Source organism: Gossypium raimondii, chromosome 11, assembly GCF_025698545.1.
Source record: "Gossypium raimondii isolate GPD5lz chromosome 11, ASM2569854v1, whole genome shotgun sequence".
Taxonomy (NCBI): Eukaryota; Viridiplantae; Streptophyta; class Magnoliopsida; order Malvales; family Malvaceae; genus Gossypium; species Gossypium raimondii.
Genome location: NC_068575.1, coordinates 9,951,015 through 9,970,940, shown reverse-complemented (window position 1 = coordinate 9,970,940; position 19,926 = coordinate 9,951,015). Strand labels below are relative to the sequence as shown.

The following is a 19,926-nucleotide window of genomic DNA, read 5'->3' as shown; positions in this document are numbered from 1 at the left end:
AATAGTGCACTAGAAATAAATATTAAAATAATTAGAATCGAAATGAGGTATCAAGACCTCGGGATTTTAAACTGAGCCATAAATATTTTATAAATATTTATGGAGTGTTAAAAGTTAGTATTAAAGTTTCGTTAGGAAATTTTAAAGTTCCGATAATTAATTGAACAAAAGGACTAAATTGTAACAAATGCAAAATTTTGGGAAATGATTAAATAGCTTAAATGATAAAAGGAAGAGGGCTTAAAAGACAAATAGACCCAAGGTCTATTTGGGCTGGACAACAGAGGCATGAAATCAGCAAGAAAGTAAGGAGAATTAAGGGCAAAATTGGAAAATTGCAAAATTTGCTTAATAAAGTTAGGACCCAAGTGGAATTATCTAGATTTCTCTTCATTTTCTGAATTCTCATCAGCTAAAACACCATGGAAGGGCTTCTTCAAGCTGGTTCTTCATATTTTTATTACAAGTAAGTTCAATTCTTGACTATTTCTTGAAATTTTGTATTTTTATGACTTTTACAACTAGGCCCACTTGTTAAATTCATTAGTTTTTGATTTTATGAAAGAAGTTGAAAGTTGATATGAATATGTGCTGGAAGTATATGATGATTTAGCATGAAATTAGAGCTTTAAATTGTTCATATGCTGATTTTATTGAAAGAATTGAATAGAAAGTGAATGTTTGGGACCTAATAGTAAAAGAGTTTGAAGATAGAGTTATATGTGAAAATTCTGAATTTCAATAGTTGTGTAACAACTTATAATGTCTAGTAAAGTACTAATTGAGAAAATTAGATTAATTGAGGGTTAATTGAGAAAGGACCGAATTGTATAAACTGTGAAATTTGGGGCAAAATGGAAATCAACATTTTGCACTAAAGCAGTTTTGGACAGCAGCAGTAGTGTAACTTTGAAAAATCACCAAAAATTGTAGAGATTGAATTAGAGGATGAATAAAATATGAAACTAAAGCTTATTGAGTCTAGTTTCTTATAAAAGAAATGATGTAAGCAATGGAATTGTAAATCATGAGATATAATAGATTTTGTGAGACAAGGTCAGAATGAATTCGGGTTCCCCTGTTCTGACTTTGGAAAATCATTAAAAATTGTAAAAAAATGATTATGAGTTATAGTTTATATGGTTAGAATCCTTAATGAGTCTATTTTTAGAAGAAACAAGCTAAAACATCATCCGAATTCTGTACAATGAGATAATTAATTTTTAGTGAAGAGTGGTCGGAACTGTCAGACAGCGAAACAGGGGAAACTTTAAAGAATAAACTGTACTATTTGGCTGAACCAAAAATTATGAAAATTTTATGGTATGAAGATATGTGAGTCTAGTTTCAGGGAAAATTAACGGATCTTAATTTGGAGCTCTGTAGCTCCGGATAAAAATAATTTAGTGACTCTGACTCGGATAAACAGCTTTGAATATACATGTTAGTGAATATTGAAATTATGGTTAATGTTGTTTAAGTGTGTTATACACATTAAGGATGTGGAATGGAGAGGAGGAGGAGGAAAATTGGGAAATATATGAATGATTCGTGTATAAATGGTCATATGTTTGATTATAACTCATAAACGATGAAATATGAATGATGCTTATTTTGTGCATTATTGGTCATGGTTTAAGCTCATGTGTGAAAATAAAGTTTCATAGTATGTGTGTATGGTATATTCAGTATATGATTTGGCATGAAATAATACCATGAATGGTTTATGAATTAACACATGTTGGTAAGCCCGATATATGAATAAATGATCAAATTGAGCGGAACGCGGATTTGAGTACTTCGATCAAGAGACAAAGTGATAAGTGGCTACACTTATCGATCAAGAAACAAAGTGATAAGTGGCTACACTTATCGATCAAGAAACAAAGTGATAAGTGGCTACACTTATCGATCGAAACAAAGTGATAGGTGGCTACACTTATCGATCGGGACAAGTGATAAGTGATCATACGTAAGACCATAGTTATACTATGGCAAAGTGAAAGTGAAGTACTCAATTTTCCGTGACCGTTCCCTAATTTGATTAAGGATGGTAAGTGACAAATGGGCCCGAAAGAATTAAAGTAAATGGATAAGTGGTAGTGTATTTATATCAGGACGATGTTGTTATTCAAACTAAAGTGATATTTTCATTGCTAAATTGAGAATTTCATAAATGTGTTATTGAATGGTATAATCAATAAACATTGAGTTAAATGGTAAATACGTATTAGTTTTGAATTTGATGTCATTGAATTGTAAGTGATTTAAATGGAAATTGCTAGTGATATGATTTAAATTATGAGCATGAGAAATTGCGAATTGAATGAAATGTAAATGAAGCATTAAATTGCATGAGTATGTATCGGGTCTCATGAGCCCTAATTATTATGATTATAATATTTTGAGGATATATTGTGAAAAGTTATAGAAACATGTTAATTATTTTGAAAGTTTTAATTTTGATGAAATTTTATAACTCGGTTAAATACGTTTACAAGTGTATGTGTTTTGGTAATGCCTCGTACCCTATTCCGGTGTTGGATACGGTTAAGGGGTGTTACAGAATCAACCCTAGATCTTCCTTATCATATTGAACCTCCATGGCCTCCAAGTTTGAGAGAATTTCTTTAAACACTGTTTAGTGTTCGTGCACAAATGCATCTTCCTCCAAACGATGAGCATAAAGACGCTGCTTCATATGCAGCTTGCTAGTTAGAGTTTTCGACAAACATATTTATTCCAACCTCTTCCATAATTCAACGGCGGTCTTCTCTTTCATCACGTCCTGCAAAATTTCGTTAGACAAATGCAGATGTAACTGTGTTAACGCCTTTCAATCCTTGCGCTTCTTCTCTTCCTCCATCAATGTTGAAGGCATCTTATCTACCCCTAACAGGGCTTCCTCTAAGTCTATCTGTGCAAGAACCGCCTGAATCTTTATCTGCCACAACGCAAATCTGGTGTTGCGATCCAACAGCGGAATTTCATACTTCAAAGACGTCATTACCGTGATTGAGATGAACAAATCAGAAGCTCTGATACCAATTTGTGAAAAATATAATGTCAGTAATGACAATATATCAAAAAAATAGAAATAGAAAAATAAAGAACACACAGATTTTACGTGGAAACCCTTTTGGGAAAAATACCACGGGCAGAGGAGAAGAAAATTCACTATGTCAAATTCGAATTTTTTTACAAGAGGAGTAAACTATGCCTATTTATAGGCTTGTAAACCTTATTCTAATAGGAGTGAAACTCCTTATTCTAATAATATCAAATAGATGGAGTTTAATAATGTTTAAAAAAACCTTATTCTAAAATAAAATAAAAGAAGTATAATTCTATAGGGATTTTACTTTTATTTTATTTTACCACATATTTTATTTAAATAAGGATTTGAGTCACTTAATTCTAACAATTACGATTTAACCTTATCATATTTATACTCTTATTATTACATATTTATGGTTGAAATGTATATATTTTTGTTGGTATGTTTTCCTTGAAGGTAAGATAAGTATGATGAATTTCAATTGAATTTACTAATATTTTTACGTATTATTATCTTTTCACGTAAAACTTATTTTTAAATTTTGAAGTCCAATTTAATTATGAGTCATCTCACTATTACAAGATCTTTGAGGGTATGAAATTAATATATATATATATATATATATATATATATATAATAAGAGTTTCATATGTCATAAGTATTTTGAAAAATTAAATATTAAATATTAAATTGTTGAGTTAGAGGCTCATTTAATTTACTTTAACTTTGGTTTTGTATGAACCTTTGTCTATGCATACTTTCTCTTTGTTGTTTTGGTTTTGATCTAGCAAATCAATGTTTGTTAAACTTATTTTAGATATGTTATGGAAATCTCAAAATCTTTCCAAGATGTTTTTCAATGATTCATGGTTATGAATGGTAAGTTTGAGTTAAGATTTGTATGTTTTAAATTATTTTTTAGTGTTGGTTGATTTCTTGATAAGATGTGTTTTGGTTGCTTTCAACTTGAATTTTTTGGTCTCTTCATTAGACAAAATTAGTGGCATATGCCATTATTTAAAAAAAAATTAAGGGATTAGCCTGGTAAAAGCGTATTCTGTAAGATTGTGTTTTTGAAAAACACTTTATACGAAATAAGCTTTTTCTTAACATGTCAATATTTTTGGCTAAATGATTAAATGCTTTTGTTTTTCATTTATATGACCCAAAGCTTTTGTGTTTTCTTTTTAATTCATGTTGCTTTCAAGTGTCTTTTCAAAATTTTAATTAATACATATGTTGTTTTCAAGGTTTTTTTTTTATTTCTTGTTTTTAATTTTAATTTATTTATTTATATATGAGGAATAATAAAATGTAATTATATAAAAATATTTTGATGTAAACCATTACGTCAAATGTATTTTATTTTTTAAAAATATCAACTAATTTTGATATAGTTTTTCTTGTATATATTTTTATATGTCAAATATTTATTTTTCTATCTACATTGTTAGTATGGTAGATTTTAATATTATAAAATCAAATAATTATTTAAAATATTTCACATATAAAATAATGATATTTGAAATACTCATTTCAAATATATATTTTTTCATTTTTTTGTGGGTATGATAAATTATAATATTATAAAATTAAATAATTATTTTAAATATAATTATTTTTAGTAAATATAAATTTTACATGTGAAATCTTTATTTTTCCATCCATGTCATGGGTGTGACAAATTTTAGTATTATATATTTTTGTATATTTATTGAAATAATTCACATATAAAAGATAATGATATTTGAGATAATAAATTAATTTTTATAATATTAAAATTTACCATACCCACAATATAAGTAGAAAATAATATTTATCTATAAAATATTATATATAAAGGAAAATCTATAATAAAAATTAGTTGATTATTTGGAAACAAAGTATATTTAACAATATATATAATATTTTAATTATATAATTACATATTTATTATTTTATCTATATAAATAAAAATATTAATGAAAAAAACTTGAAAGCAACATGAATTAAAAAGAAACTTGAGATAAGATTCAAACTTGGATAGCATGAATGAAAGACACAAGTATTTAACCATTTGGAAAGGAAAAATGCGTTATATAGGATACGTTTTTACCCCATCATGTGTTTAATTGACAAAACCAACCTAAGTACCAAAATTATTTTTAAGGGACCAAATACGTTAGGTGTAATGATAAGGTAGATTGCACTCTTATAAGAAGATGTAAGTTTAAAACTTGGAGATAACATTGTTGAAACGGACCATAAAATAGCTATGAGCTATAAAAAGGGCAAACTATATAAATAGGCACTTAGGTATAGTTGAAATTACGATTTGATCATTAAACTTTAATTTATCACAAAATGATCACTAACATTATCGATTTGCAACATTCTGATTATTTTGCCTTAACTGCCATGTTAAATAATTATTTTAGACAAAAAAAAAGTAAGTTATACTGTACATCCAATCCCTATAATTTTTCTTTTGAGGAGCTCAATTAATTTTCTTTTTCTTTTCCTTTTATTTCTTTATTTTCCTTCTCTTTTCTTTAAGAAAGATTTGAGAAACAAAGGACATTGTATTTTAAGCTTTACATGAATTATAGTAAATTATTCAAACCTATCAATAAAATTAAACCCAAATGCAATTTTTAAAAATTAAAACCCAAAAAATTTAATTCATCTAAAAATTAAAAATTTAAACAAATTAAAAATAAAACCTAAATCAGATCATGAAATTTTAATTGTTGTGCTCTCTCATTCTTGCTTTTTTAACTACCTAACTTAAATAGGCTTGAATAGAACTAGTTAACCCAACACAAGTCGGTAACATCTCATCACCTTCAACTTTCCCCGACTTCGGTTGTCTACTTGCTCGTCACCTGTGAGCAAAAGAACTTACAACTAATTGCAAGGGTTGAATTACTTTGTAAGAGATGAGACTTAAGACAAAAGTGGAACCAAAAAAAAAAAGAAAGGACCAGATAATAGGAATTGGTAAAATGTGAGAAGAGAACAAGATATTTTTCTGTGTATAAAATGTATATGCTTTTAATTCGTTTAAAATTTTAATTTTAGATGAATTAAATTTTGTTTTGGGTTTTAATTTTAGAAATTTTAATTGGGTTTAATTTTATTGATTGAGCTCCATTAATTTATTATAAGTTATGTATGGGTTAAAATAAAATAACATCAACCAACAAACTAAATTTATCTCATTTGCTTCTCAAATCTTTTGTAAAGAAAAAGTGGAGTAAAATGAAAAGAATAAAAAAAAGAAAAGAAATAGAATTAAATTTCTCAAAAGAAAAAGTATAAGGACTATATGTGCAATTGAACCTAAAATTTTGTCTAAGATGATTTATCCATTAGTGATCATTTTGTAACAAACTAAAGTTTGGTGGCTAAAATGTAATTTACACCATACATAAACGACTATTTTTATAGTTTACCTTAAAAAAAGTCTTTGAAGGACTAATCTCTAGTTTTTTTTTTTTCGAAGTGCCATATACCACTATTTTTGGGCAATTTACCAATAAAAGCCATTTTTTAAAAAAAAATACCGAAATGGACCAATTTTTTAATTATTTACCGGAATGGTCCTTTTTCCGGGAAATCGCGTCCATGACAATGCGATGTCAGGGTACGCGTCAGGAAATCGCGTCCACGTCAGTGCGAGATGCTGACGTGGAAGGAAATCGCGCTCTCAAGGACGTGATTTCCTTCCACGTCAACATCTCGCTCTGACGTGGACGCGATTTCGGCCCGCGCGTGAACAGTACCCAACGGTCAAAAAAATAAAATACCGGGCCCATTTCGATAAATTTTAAAAATATAGGGCTTTTTTGGTATTTTGAAAAATAAATTTTGAATCTTTTGTACTTGTATTTATTTTTTAATCAATTAACTCTTCAATATTACATCAATAGCAACAAGTACAAAAAAGATTCAAAATTATTACCAACAAGATTTGAACCAAAGTACTAAAGGAAAAGAGCAAGCATCTTAACCATCTAAGCTAAACTAATTAATTGACATATTATAGAAATACTGTTATTATCTTAATTATATTACTTACGTTCTAACGATTTATCGGACCTATTCCATACATATGTCAAATCAGAAAAAATAATACAACAATTTTGTAAAAAAATCCGGTGTTTAATTCAAATAAATAAGGAAAATAATGATTTGAATGTTTCAAAATTCAATTTTAAACTGAAAAAATCAAAATTTAGGGGCAAAAAAGGATCTTTTTGATTTAAAATCATGACAAACCGCCTTCTACTATTTGTCGTAGCGTAGATCTCTAAAATTTATTCGAAATAAAAAAAATCGTCTCAATCGGACAACCGAGCGAAAAGTTATGGCCTTTCAAAGTTTTCCAAGCTAAAAAATATAAATTGTTCATCCACGTCAGCAAATCGCGTTCTCGTAGGCACGATTTGTGTCAACGTAAGCAAAGCGCGCTTACGTGGACGCGATGCTCTGACACGTCCCCTGACATCGCGCTGACGTGGACGCGGTTTCGGGGAAAATGGCCCATTCCGGTAAATAATAAAATACCGGGCCCATTTCAGTAAATTTTAAAAATATAGGGCTTTTTTTTGGTATTTTACCCACTATTTTTGCCCAAAAAGAAAAATTACTTCTCGTGTAAAGTAATTAAAATAGAAAAACCCCTCTTTACTTACTGAAAAATATTATATTTATCCAAAGAAGAAAAAGTTTTCTGGATTCCCTTGCTTAACATTCTCTCCTCTTAGTACTGCAATCCGATACGCATTGTTAAGGTACACTTCATTCTCTGTTTCTCTTTTATCATTGGTATTTGCTTTCTTCTGTTTCTGTCATTTTAATTTCAATCAATGACTGATTTCTTTTCTCTTTAGATTGTTTTGGTTTTGGATGATTCTTTCTGTTCGTATATTTTGGGGAAATTATTAACTCTAGAAAGGCCTCTGCTTGTCACTCCTTTCAGCTACCTCAGTTTATGTTTCTTTTGATATCTAGCTTAGCTTATGCTTTATGCTTTTAACACATAAATACAATTACAGTAGGTAAATTAGGGCGACTCATATCAAGTTTATATTGTTATTATATTTGATTTTGCATTCCCTGTCTTTACTTTCGCAAATTCCCCTCCGTGGTTTCCCCTTTTTCGACAAGATAGTGAGTAAAGGGCTTTTTTACCGTTTTCTTTTTCTGATGCGTTGATAAGGCGCGAGTTAGGAGTTTATTTATTTATTTTGGTCAGATACTTTATTTCTTTTGTGTTTCCTTGCCGGTTGTATAGTGCATGATTGTTTCACATGCTTTATTTGTGGTGTATGTGTATGTGTGTGTTTTGTTTGTTTTAGCGCTTATGTTTTTATCTTTGTTTTGGTTGCGTGTATCTTGGGTCTCGATTTATCATATACTTTTTTTATTGACTTGCTGTTTACTTCTTTGGGCAGATGAATGTGGAGAGGCTCCAGAAAATGGCTGGTGCAGTCCGCACTGGTGGGAAGGGTAGCATGAGAAGGTATGTTCTTGGTTTGAAATTTCCCTGGATAGGCTAGCTATATTATGTTTAGGTTTGTCTTGGGAATGTTCAGAAGTAGGAGTTTTCGGAGTGGAGACCAAGCCTTCCACGGCATGTGCAATGAACCCTGTCTGGGATTGTACAAGATTAACTGGCATTGCATTAGATTTAATGATGTGATTTGATAGAGAAGAAGAGAATCTTTAGCGATTTAGATCAGTGTGATTCAGCATTGATTGGTTTGGGCCAAAGGTTAACTGGTTGTTGAGTCCATGATGCATTTTTATGTCAGTGCTAATATCGATATAAAAATTTAGACTCAGAGAAGACATTTCTGTCTTGGCTTCAGAGATACTACTTCAAATTGCATAAATGTGAATGCTCAGCTCAATCCAGCATTTCACAGTTTAGTCATAGAGAATATAGTGAACTTTTTTTATTCTTATGTGAAGATATTCTATCTCAATTATACTTTTCTAGGGTCCATTTGAATCTGCCTTCGGAAGAAACCTCCACCATCTCACCTGAGTTGCCTTCTAAATGAGATCCAAATGGACCCCTAATTGTGCAATACATCTCAAGTACAAATTTTTCAAGGTTCAAAGTTTTTTTATTATAAATTGATTTTAGAAAATTTCAAAAATCATTTGCGTGTTAATATTTGATTGAGAAGTATCAATTTTACAATTTCTCATTGTCGTGTCCTAAAACTTTTAAATATTCCCATATTCTAATATTTGATTTTGATGCCTCTAATATGTAGTTTGCATATTGGTTATTATTTTGTTATTTTGATTTATGTTAATAACAGGAAGAAAAAGGCTGTCCACAAGACAACTACGACTGATGACAAACGGTTACAGAGCACCCTCAAGAGAATAGGAGTGAATGCGATTCCTGCAATTGAGGAAGTCAACATATTCAAGGATGATGCTGTTATCCAGTTTCTTAATCCAAAAGGTAGTAGGCTTTTATTGTAGTGGACTTATTACCTATACTTTTCTCAAAGGTTTCACATTGCATAATAAACTAGCTTTGTGATGGTCTGTCTTTATATCAGTTCAAGCTTCTATCGCTGCCAACACCTGGGTTGTTAGTGGTTCTCCTCAGACAAAGAGTATGCTGCATCTCTTAACTTTAAACCCTCTCATAGTTGATATAATCTTATTGCTATTTACCCTTTGAAGATTTGTTACTTTTAACTCCAAAGCCATTAAAGACATTTCTGCTGATTTTTAGCTTTGTTGGTCTATTTGACCTGTGTTTTTCCCATATTCCAGAATTGCAGGATATTCTCCCTGGAATCATCAACCAGTTGGGTATGTACACTCCTTTTTTGTGATTGTAAATTGATATTGGCAGCTGTTGACCCTTGTTCTAAAACTTGATGTAGGGCCAGATAATTTGGACAACTTAAGAAAATTGGCAGAGCAATTCCAGAAGCAGGCGCCTGCTGCTACCGGTATTGGTACTGGCGTAACCACCACTCAAGAAGAGGAGGACGAGGAGGTACCAGATCTTGTACCTGGTGAGACCTTTGAAGCTGCAGCAGAAGAAGGCGAAGCTGTTAAATAGTGTTTTTAGAGAATATTAGTGTTTGTCTTAATTTTTCTGTTATATATATATATATATATATATATTTATGAATAACGGTTGTTTTATTTTCATATGTACACATTTGTTATTTTTGGTGCATTTGGTTTGGTAAAGTAAGCCCTCCCCCCGCCCCGGGGTAGAATTCCTATTATAATGATTTTCAAATGCTAATGGCTTATGTCATTATTTGACTTCCGAATTATATCCGGTATCTCACATTGTTACTTAATTTTTTAGGTAAAGTACAAAAATTGTCACTAAATTATTGCCTGCATTCTATTTTAGTCATTGAATTTTTAATATTTTTATTTAGTCACTAAATTATTCAAAATCAAAATTTTCAAAATTTTGGTCACTGAAAGCTGAGGAATGTTGAGGTGGTTTTTTACTGGTCTAATAACAAATTTAGCCTTCTAATGTTTACACGTTTTATTAATTTGATCTTAAATATAAAAATTAACAAATTTAACTCTCAATATTTACAAAATTTGTCATTTTAATTCAAATTCTAAAATGTTTAATAAATTTAAACCTCGATATTTATAAAATGACAATATAATTTTTAATTTTTTTGTAAATTAAAAATAAAAACCCAATACCAAACCTCTATTTCCCCATTGTGCTCACCTTTATCAACTTACACTCCTAATAGTACGCCATTAATAAAAAATATTATATGTTTTCGTGTCTAGTGAAATTTTGACAATTAAAATCAAATCCACCACCAGCCACACCTCCTCCATCTTCTTCTCCATCAACACATTCACAATTGAATGAAAGGTGGAGTTCAACCCACTGTTTCTCATCATAGTTTGAACCACGCACAGTGACTCCTCAATCCTCTTGATATTGCAAAGACGTGCAATGAACAAATCGAATGCGTGCTTGCGCGTGAGGTCTTTGTCTAGATGAGATAAGGTTTGAATCTAAGGGTCAAGGATCGAGAGAGAGGATTTCATATTGGTGATGAAGATAAGGTTTTAACGAGTTAGCCTACCGTTTCCATATACCTGTTTTGGTCGACTTTCTGAACTTGCTTGTCATAGTCGACCGATGTGCGCACGTCGTGTCGAATGGGCCAGCACAGAAGAGAAGTGCATGAAGAAGTGGAGGATAGATTTGGGATAAAGAGATTGGTTGTTGAGTTTTTGGAGAATCAACATGTTATTACAGATGAAGGTTGGATAAATAGAGGTTTCGGTGTTAGTTATTAATTAAATTTACCAAATTTTTAAAAATTAAAAGTTTTCTTTTTATAAATGTTAAGGACTAAATTTATTGAATTTTTTAGAATTTAAACTAAAATGAAAAATTTTGTAAACATTGAGGGTTAAATTTGTTATTAGACCAATAAAAGAAGCCCATGTTAGCATTTCCATCAAATTTTAAATGGCGGTCAATGTTTGATGACCAAAAAATTGATTTCAAATAAGTTGGTGAGTAAATTGAAAAAACTAAAAGTTTAGTGACCAAAATAGAACACGAACAATAGTTTATTCTGTTATAATTTTTTATTTAAAAAGTTAGTGTTTAAAAAATCCGTGGCATACTCAACCAGTGAGAATGTGTCACATGTTTGGTTTTTTTTTTTCTATACCATCTTTGATGTGGCTATTGATCAATTACTTGATTGTTGATCAATACTAATTTTCATTGATTGATATTGATCGCACTGATTAAAATGAACTTGATCAAACTAAATCTGGACAAATAGATTTTTAGGTTCATTTAAATTTGGATAACCATTTGTCTTGATTCAAAATATTATAAAATTATTAAAAATTATAAAATTATGAAAATATAATTTTTTAAATTTTAAAAATATTAAAAATATACATACTAGAAATATAAGTAAAATGAACTTAGACAAATGGATGTTTAGGTTCATTAGAACCTTTAATAATTTACGTAAAACTTTTAGAGAGAATGAAAAAGATAAGGAAGAGTGGGTTACCATCAAATTGTTGGAAAAGCATTGAAGGTGCACGCGATAGAACTTTAAAAATTTTAATACATCGAGAATCAACTTGAATAATTAAGAACAATAAATCATCGATAATATAGTACCTAGATGTGTTATGACCTTCTTCACAAGTAGGAGAAGTTGATTTGCAAATAATCTCAAATTTCTCCTAGGGAACTGCACTAATTTATGGAAACGACAATGTCTTGGGTTGTAGGATTGCAAATCTTGTGATTAAAAAATTGTTGCAAAGAGGACTCATAGACCTATGATTTGAGAACAAGTATTGCCCACAAAGACGGCGGAAGGTCTTGGAAAGTCTAGTAGAATTTACCTTTGTGAAACCTAGCTATTAATCTTAAACTTCTCATAGGGAATTTGTAACAACCCAAAAGTTAGTGGTGTTGGAAAATCCGTTTCGGGACCCCATTTCCGCAAACTTAGACTATAAATATTTTTATTAAATATTTATGGAGTTACTTTATAAGTGAATTGAATTTTGGATAGCCACTTTTGTTGAATTAGTATTTAATTAAGGTACAAAGACTAACCTGTAAAAGTGGTAAAAGTTAAGCTACTATAGATTTTTAATTGGAAACTTAGATTAATGACCAATGTGATAATTATATACCACATTGGAATTTAAAGTGGACGGTAATGACTAAAATATATGTATAGGTTATAAAATAAAAAAATAACATAATTGAAAAAACATAATAGTAGAGAGCAAGTGGAAAATAAACAAACACATTTCTCTATCTTTTATATGCAAAATCGAAGCTAGGAGAAGAAAAGAAAGAACATTTGAAAAAAGGGGTTTCAAAGTTTAAGCCTTCAATTGGTTAGTGCTTGTAATTTTTATGTTTTAGAAATCCCGGGAGCTCAATCTAGCTGATCTCGTGCGTTAATTTCTGAAACTGTTAAAGTTTTAAAAAGTTATCGTTGATGGATTATTGAAGTTTTAAGTATTAAATTGATAGATTTTAAGCTTAGAGATGAAAAATAACTAAATTGTGAAGTTAATTTATAGTTTTGTACAATAGGGACTAAAATGTATAAACTATAAAATTTGACGTAGAAATGAGAAATAGGAGGTCCCTAATGGACTATAGTGAAAATAGATTGAAATTTGGAGTTTTAATTTAAAAGTTATTCTGATTTCGGTTTTAGGGACTAAATTGAATAAATTAAAAAATATGTGTGACTTTGTGAATGATTATGAATTGAGCTGGAAATTAATGTTATGCATTATTTTATTAATATTCGTAGCTAAAGACGACACAAGAGCCTCAAAAGGAAAGGGGAAAGCAAGAACCGACGACGAGTAACTCAAGTTTTGATAAGTGTTTCTACAATTTAACACTTATTTAATTTCTATTTTTTCACGATATTATACATTGTTCATTACTATAGTAAACTTTTGTGGTGAATTGAAAGGATTTGGAACATTAGAAATTGAATACCAAGATAGGTACCAAAATGAATGGATTTATAATTATGAGATTGAATTATATCTGGTATTAGGTATGAAATTGTACAGAAGCATATTGAGTATAGTAATCGAGATTTAAAAACGTATTGACTTTTAGCCATACGATAAGAGGTAGAGGTGATCGATGTGCCAGTGGGCTAAATTTGATAAACCATTACTGTCAGGCAATTCGAGATGGTAAGTCATCATCTCCGACCAATCCGGGGTGACAGGTCATCATCATTGGGCAACCCGGGATGACATAAATGAACTAAGAGACCATCGTTGTTGGGCAATCCGGGATGGTAAAACATCGTCGCTAGGCAATCCAGGGTGGTAGGTCATTGTTGCCGGGCAATCCGCGATGACAAATTTAAAATGAGTTGAAATGAGCTTACAAGTCCAAAATTTTATCAGTAGTATAATACAAAATGGTGTTCTTAAATAGGGAAGTGTATAACCAGGTGATGAATTCATGTTTGAAACATAATGACATGAATTTTAAGTAAATATAGATTAAATTGATTTCTCTATGCTATCTTGATTTAAAGAGGAAGTACGTTGAAGTATCTATTCATCGTGTAATTCACTTTTTTGTTCAGGATAGGTTTATAGTTACGTTTTGAGTTTCACTTTAGCATCCAACTAAGATCCCAGACTCCTTAAAGTTTGTGCTCCTCTTCCTGAATAAATTGACATGTACCTAAGGATGTCATTTTGAAATTTAGGTTTTGAAATTTAGGTTGTCTATGTATGTTTGAATTTGTTAATATGTGCTTTAGTAAGTGGTTAACATTTAGTTTATGTGGTATTGTGTTTAGTTGGAAGAAATAAATGAAATGGTTAATGTTTAATTTTCATGGTATGTTTGATATGGAATTGAATGTATATACCTTGAGAAATGACATTGGTCATGTTTTGTTTGTGAAATGGTGCCAATTTGTGGCATATTGGTTAGGTTGTCATTAGGATTTGATAAATGATTGCTTTAGTGTATGTTTTGGTTATGAAGTGATTAACTTATAATTGAGAATGAAATGTTATGTTCTATGCTAGAATGTATGAGTTATTGTCAGGTTTCGAGGTGTCTTAAGACACCATTTTAAGGCTATTATGTTTGGGCATGAAATGGTTTTGAAAAAGAAAAATTTTGACTATTTTAGTAAAAAAGTATCGGTACCCTGGCATAAGTATCGATACATGACCATTTGAATAGTTTTTCTCAAACTAACAGAATGCCAAACTAGTATCGATACCCACATAAGTATCGATACTTTTTGAAGATATTGATAAAAAAATTGGTTCGTTTTAAAAATAAGATTGGCAAAATTCTAAAATAGTATCGATACTTGTGATTTTTAAACTAATTTTTGAAACATCAAAGCTATTAACGGTAATGGTATTTGACCTGGGTACCGATACCTATGCTCAATTTTTGAAAAGATTATAGTTTGGTCCTTACTCATGCTCGGATCAACTTTGAAGCTTTCGTAAGCTCGTTTGAATTTTGATTTTGCTTATATTGTGTGTTGTGCAAGCATTAACATTAAGAATCAATGATTAAAGGAATTTATGATGAGTTTTAAATGTGAACTATTCCGAAAATAGTAGTAGCATTCCATAACTTGGGTTCGTCGACCAGATTGGGTGAGGGGTGTTATAGAATTGCATTGCTTTACAAAAATGACCATACCTCAGGATTCAAGCCACATAATCAAGTGATCCAAAATTTTTTTGAAGATAGATTGAAGTAGAGTTGTCCAGAGGCTAGGTTGCCTGAAAAATGAGAGGGTTTGGGCAAAAATATAGGCCCAAAAAAGGGGCTAGGGCAAAAAAGCAAGGTCTGTTTAGAAAATGGGTTAGGCCTTGGGTAAGGTTTTTTGGCCTGGGCTCGACCCAACCCGAATTTTCAATAAAAAAACCTTACCCAACCCGAATTTTCAATAAAAAAACCTTACTATTTTTGCTGCTATTTCCCCCAATGTTTTGCTGTTATTTTCCCATCATTTGACTACTATGTTGCTACTATTTTGTTGTTAATTTTTGGATATTGTATAACACTTGTTTTATTGTTAATTTTGCTACTATTTTAGTGGCATTTGCTTGTTAAGTTGCACTTATCTTAGTGTTATTTAAGTATAAAGACTTTCTTAAATTTATTTTCAATTTGTTGGGCATTTATTTTAATATTTTTAGTGTATTTGGTGTATTATATTTTTTTAATTTTTTATATAAAGAAATAAAATAATAAAATTAATACGGGCTGGGTCGATCCCGAGCCTAGCAATCGGGCCTAAAATTTTGTTAGGGCCTGACCCGAACCCGGCTCGGCTTGACCCATGGACAACTCTAGATCGAAGCTCAACAATTTAAGCACTAGAATCACGCAAAAAGCTAGTCAGAACATCCCAAAAGTCTAGATGAAGTTGAACTTATAGAATCATATGAGATTAGTTTTGGATTCTCATATAACTTCATTCCTTAATTTTGGCATGAATCTTCTCCACTATTCTTTAACTCATCGATCGCATGACTAGTAGGAATTGTTCCAAACACAAATCCAAGTACTAAATCAGAACACCATAAAGAAAAATTTCAATAATTTGAAATTTTTTTGTGTTAGAAAAATCTATTTTCATGTCGAAATTGAAAATTGAGTCATTTTAAGAAGTTAAATGAGATGTTTCAAGATGGTTCCTTAAAAGCAATCTTGATATATATATTATTAAATATTGCATTAATTAGATAGTATTAGGGAGTTAGAAATTTGATGATTGGACTAACTTGTAAGGGTGATAAAGTTCCAATCATCAAATTAGTAGGGTAAATGTCAAAATAGTGTGAAATTAGTTTTAGATCATATGAGGGGTTTAAGTGGTTATTAGGCCTTCAATCATTCCTTTCATATTTTAAATCTTTTAAGCTTGATTTCACATTTTTCTCATTAATATTGTCGTTCCCGTTAATATCCTTGAAGGATAAGTTTTTTTAATGATTTTTAGGGAATTTGAGTAGAGATTTAATGTTTTCCAAGTTTTAAAATCATTCTAAACTGATAAGAGAGGTTTTTCAAGAAATCATACATTTTTTCTCTATCACCATTTTTAGTCAATCTCAAGTTAGGTAGATCAATAAAGAGATTCAATTTTGTGTTTTCTTGTAATTTTTAGGTTAGATTTTAAGTATTCTTATGTTTAGCAGATCATTAGAATGAAAATTTTCAGTTTTGGTTTAGAGTTGAGTAAGTTCTTAAAGCTTTAGTTGGGTTCAGGTGAGTTCTAGAAAGAGAAACTTGAATTGGCTAATCTTGAGTTTCTTAGTTGATTTAGAAGATATTTTTAGTGTTATTAGTTCATAATTCCTAGTAAATCAATGGATTTTAATTAAGAGGGATTAGAGTAGAGTTTTCTTAAGTGTTCTTGAGAGTTTTGAGGAAGTGACATAGTTGCTTGCTTTATTGAATTGCATCATTTCATTAGATATAGGTGTTTTAATTTTTGTTTGATGTTTACTAACTTGATTTATTGTTTTGGTATGAAATTGAACCTAAGGAAGTTGGTGAAACCTTAAAAGCCAAATGAAAGGAAAAAAATAGTTGTAAAACCCCTAAACCCAACCTAGATGTTACGGCTGAATTATAAAGGTTACATCGATACATAAAACCTCGACCGTTTATTTTCGTGCAAACTTAAGTTTAAGTCAAAAGTAATTAAATTAAATTAAATTAACGAGAAACAATCGAAATTTGGTATGAATGCTCTTTGATGAAAATATTGTTTTATTAATTATTTAAAAACAAGCACATTCGTTTTAACTCTATTCGTGAAACAACCTTTTCGATTTCAAAACTTTGTAGTAGAAAAAAAATACTTTAGAGTTTTTAATTTTTCAAAAACATAGTGTTTCATCGGTTTTGCCGTCTTTGTTAAAATACCCACATGCCCATGTGGCCCACATGCCCAAAATGGCCTAGGTGGTGTGTCACACGACTGTGTGTCTAGCGTTGACAAGCTAAATTTTTAGTTTTCATCAATCGACGTTTTCTAGTGTTTTTGTTACACACCCGGCTTGATTTTGGTGTGAAAGCAATCCCAAGGCTTTCGAAACCTAAAAACAGTATCCCAACAACTATTTTAGCAATCAATTTATGAATTCAACACACTCGACTAAATCAGACTACACACACAGACTTACCGCCAATGAACACAATCACACGCACGAACTAGGCCATTGGAGCAAAATCCCTTGCTTCGCAATGTTCTCCTACGCAACTCATTCACAGGAATTGAATTCCCTAACTACAACACCAATACGCCAATTCAAAAGGAAAAATCCAAACCAAACACACTTACAGACTTACTAAGACGAACGAAAATCAACCAGAACACCAAATCCCAACTATTAGAATAATTGATTTGTTGAACAGAAATTTTGGGGAAAGAGAAAAAAATAAAATTAAAATTAAATAAAAAAGAATATTCTAACTCTCGATTATCCCATTAACTAATAAATCCCTCTAAAACTGACCCACTAAATCTCATCCACTACCACAGACTTTCAATTCCACTGAACCTCTACTACAACACCGATACCCACTCATGGAAGCAAAATTAACATCCTTTGCTTACACGGGGATTTGAACACGAGACTTTAGGGCAAGTTAACGCCTTACCACTTGAATCAACAAGCTTATTCTAATTTGAGTTGATCGAAAATATAATATAAGTCGAACCAATAAGGATAAGACTAGGAACAAAAAATAGCAAAATTTCTAACAGTGGGACTTAAACCCAAGACCCCACTCAAACACATGCCCATATCACTTAACAATTGAAGTAGATACTCAGTTATGATAAAATTCATAAAAACAAAGTTAAATAAATCAAGGCGTTACATTGGTTTTTGTGGATGATGGAGGAGTTTCGAAGAGTATTGACGGTATACCCGCTATCATTAGTTAGTCAGTATACTACATCGGAGTATTCGGGAGATTGACAACTTGTCTACAGTTGATATTGGCATTTATTAGCAACTTAGTTGGCAGTTTTAACTGCAAGATTGATATTGGTGGTTCAACCATACTGAGCTTCGATTCCAATTGTTTGGTGTTCAAATGACAAGTTCTGGGAAGTCATAGTGTCTAGCGCATAGTATGGGTTGGACTTGCATTGTTGCATAAATTGTGTTATGAACATGACATTTGAGAAATTTTTTGACTTGATGCCATAGATTTTTGGTACAATTTCTACCTGATGATTAATTGTCTTATTGTTTGAAATTGTGAGTATTCTCTGGTTGCCTTGTTTAAACTGACGCTGAGCTCTTGAAGCTCAACCCCCTTAGTTTAAACTTTTCAGGTAACCCATGAGCTTAGGACTGGATTTGGGCTTTCAGAATTCTCGTCTCGGGCACTAGACTTATTTAAAATTTAATTTTAATTTTAAAATAATATTGGTTGGAATTGTATTTATTTTTTATTTTGGGGACTGTGGATTTTGGGATGCATTATTTGGGTTTAATTGCATGCATGGTTTTTATTGCAATGAATTGACCTAACAACCGATAATTGCATGATATTGGGCTTAAGTAAAAATTATGATTTTCCACTGCATTGTAAAGAAATCGATTTTGAAAATATAATTGTTTTGTGACTTGACTACATTTTTTTCTTTTCCAAAATGTCATTACTAAGTAAATTAACTATAATTATAAAGACGACCTTAAAACTTGATGTTTTAATAAAGATGACGAGTTATATAAATCTTAACAAAAAAGATTATTTTCAAAGAACGATTTTATTTGGCCATTTCGATAGTCCATGTAGTCAATGTAACCTTCAAGATCCGGTCATAACGTCTAGGTCGGGTTTTGAGGTGTTACACTCGGTGTCACGACATCCTACCCCTGGTGTCGCGACATCACTGGTGTTGGCTCCAATTTCTTCGTTTCAACACCTCTAGGGATATCATGACTTTTGAGGCTCAGTATCACGATGTTGGCTCGGTGTTGCCACATCACTCGATAGTAAGCTCCATGTTGATTTTGTGTTGAAGTTTTTCATCCTTAAGGTGAAAAGGGTTCGATGTCGCGACATCAATACCATTAGTGTTGTGACAGACACTCTAAATGATGTTTTCTTTGAGGTTAGGTCATTTTCATCTTCCTACACCAATTCAAACACCTCATTAGGTCCCCCCATGGCACTGTGTTGCCACTTTGGGTCTCAAAAGGGGTAAAATTAAGCCAAAAACATTTATTAATGGTGAAAGCTGAAATTCAACAAAAGTATAGAAAAGAAACTTAATTTTCTTGAGAATAAGCTCTTTAAGAGT

The 19,926-nt window shown here is 31.0% G+C and overlaps 1 protein-coding gene across 1 annotated transcript; it reads left to right on the top strand.

The window, feature by feature from the left end:
* The first annotated feature begins 7,689 nt into the window (after nt 1-7,689).
* LOC105804729 (nascent polypeptide-associated complex subunit beta) lies at nt 7,690-10,362 on the top strand. Its single transcript, XM_012637439.2, has 6 exons — nt 7,690-7,833; nt 8,497-8,564; nt 9,376-9,524; nt 9,625-9,681; nt 9,845-9,883; nt 9,958-10,362. The coding sequence occupies exons 2-6, from the start codon at nt 8,497-8,499 to the stop codon at nt 10,137-10,139; spliced, it is 495 nt and encodes a 164-aa protein (XP_012492893.1). The 5' UTR covers nt 7,690-7,833; the 3' UTR covers nt 10,140-10,362.
* Nucleotides 10,363-19,926: the final 9,564 nt, after the last annotated feature.

What these genes read in the sequence shown, in the direction of transcription:
- LOC105804729 (XM_012637439.2), top strand. Translation starts at nt 8,497, where the DNA reads ATGAATGTGGAGAGGCTCCAGAAAATGGCTGGTGCAGTCCGCACTGGT. An exon ending in GGGAAGGGTAGCATGAGAAG is followed by an intron (nt 8,565 to 9,375) that starts GTATGTTCTTGG and finishes TGTTAATAACAG; the next exon opens with GAAGAAAAAGGCTGTCCACA. An exon ending in TGGAATCATCAACCAGTTGG is followed by an intron (nt 9,884 to 9,957) that starts GTATGTACACTC and finishes AACTTGATGTAG; the next exon opens with GGCCAGATAATTTGGACAAC.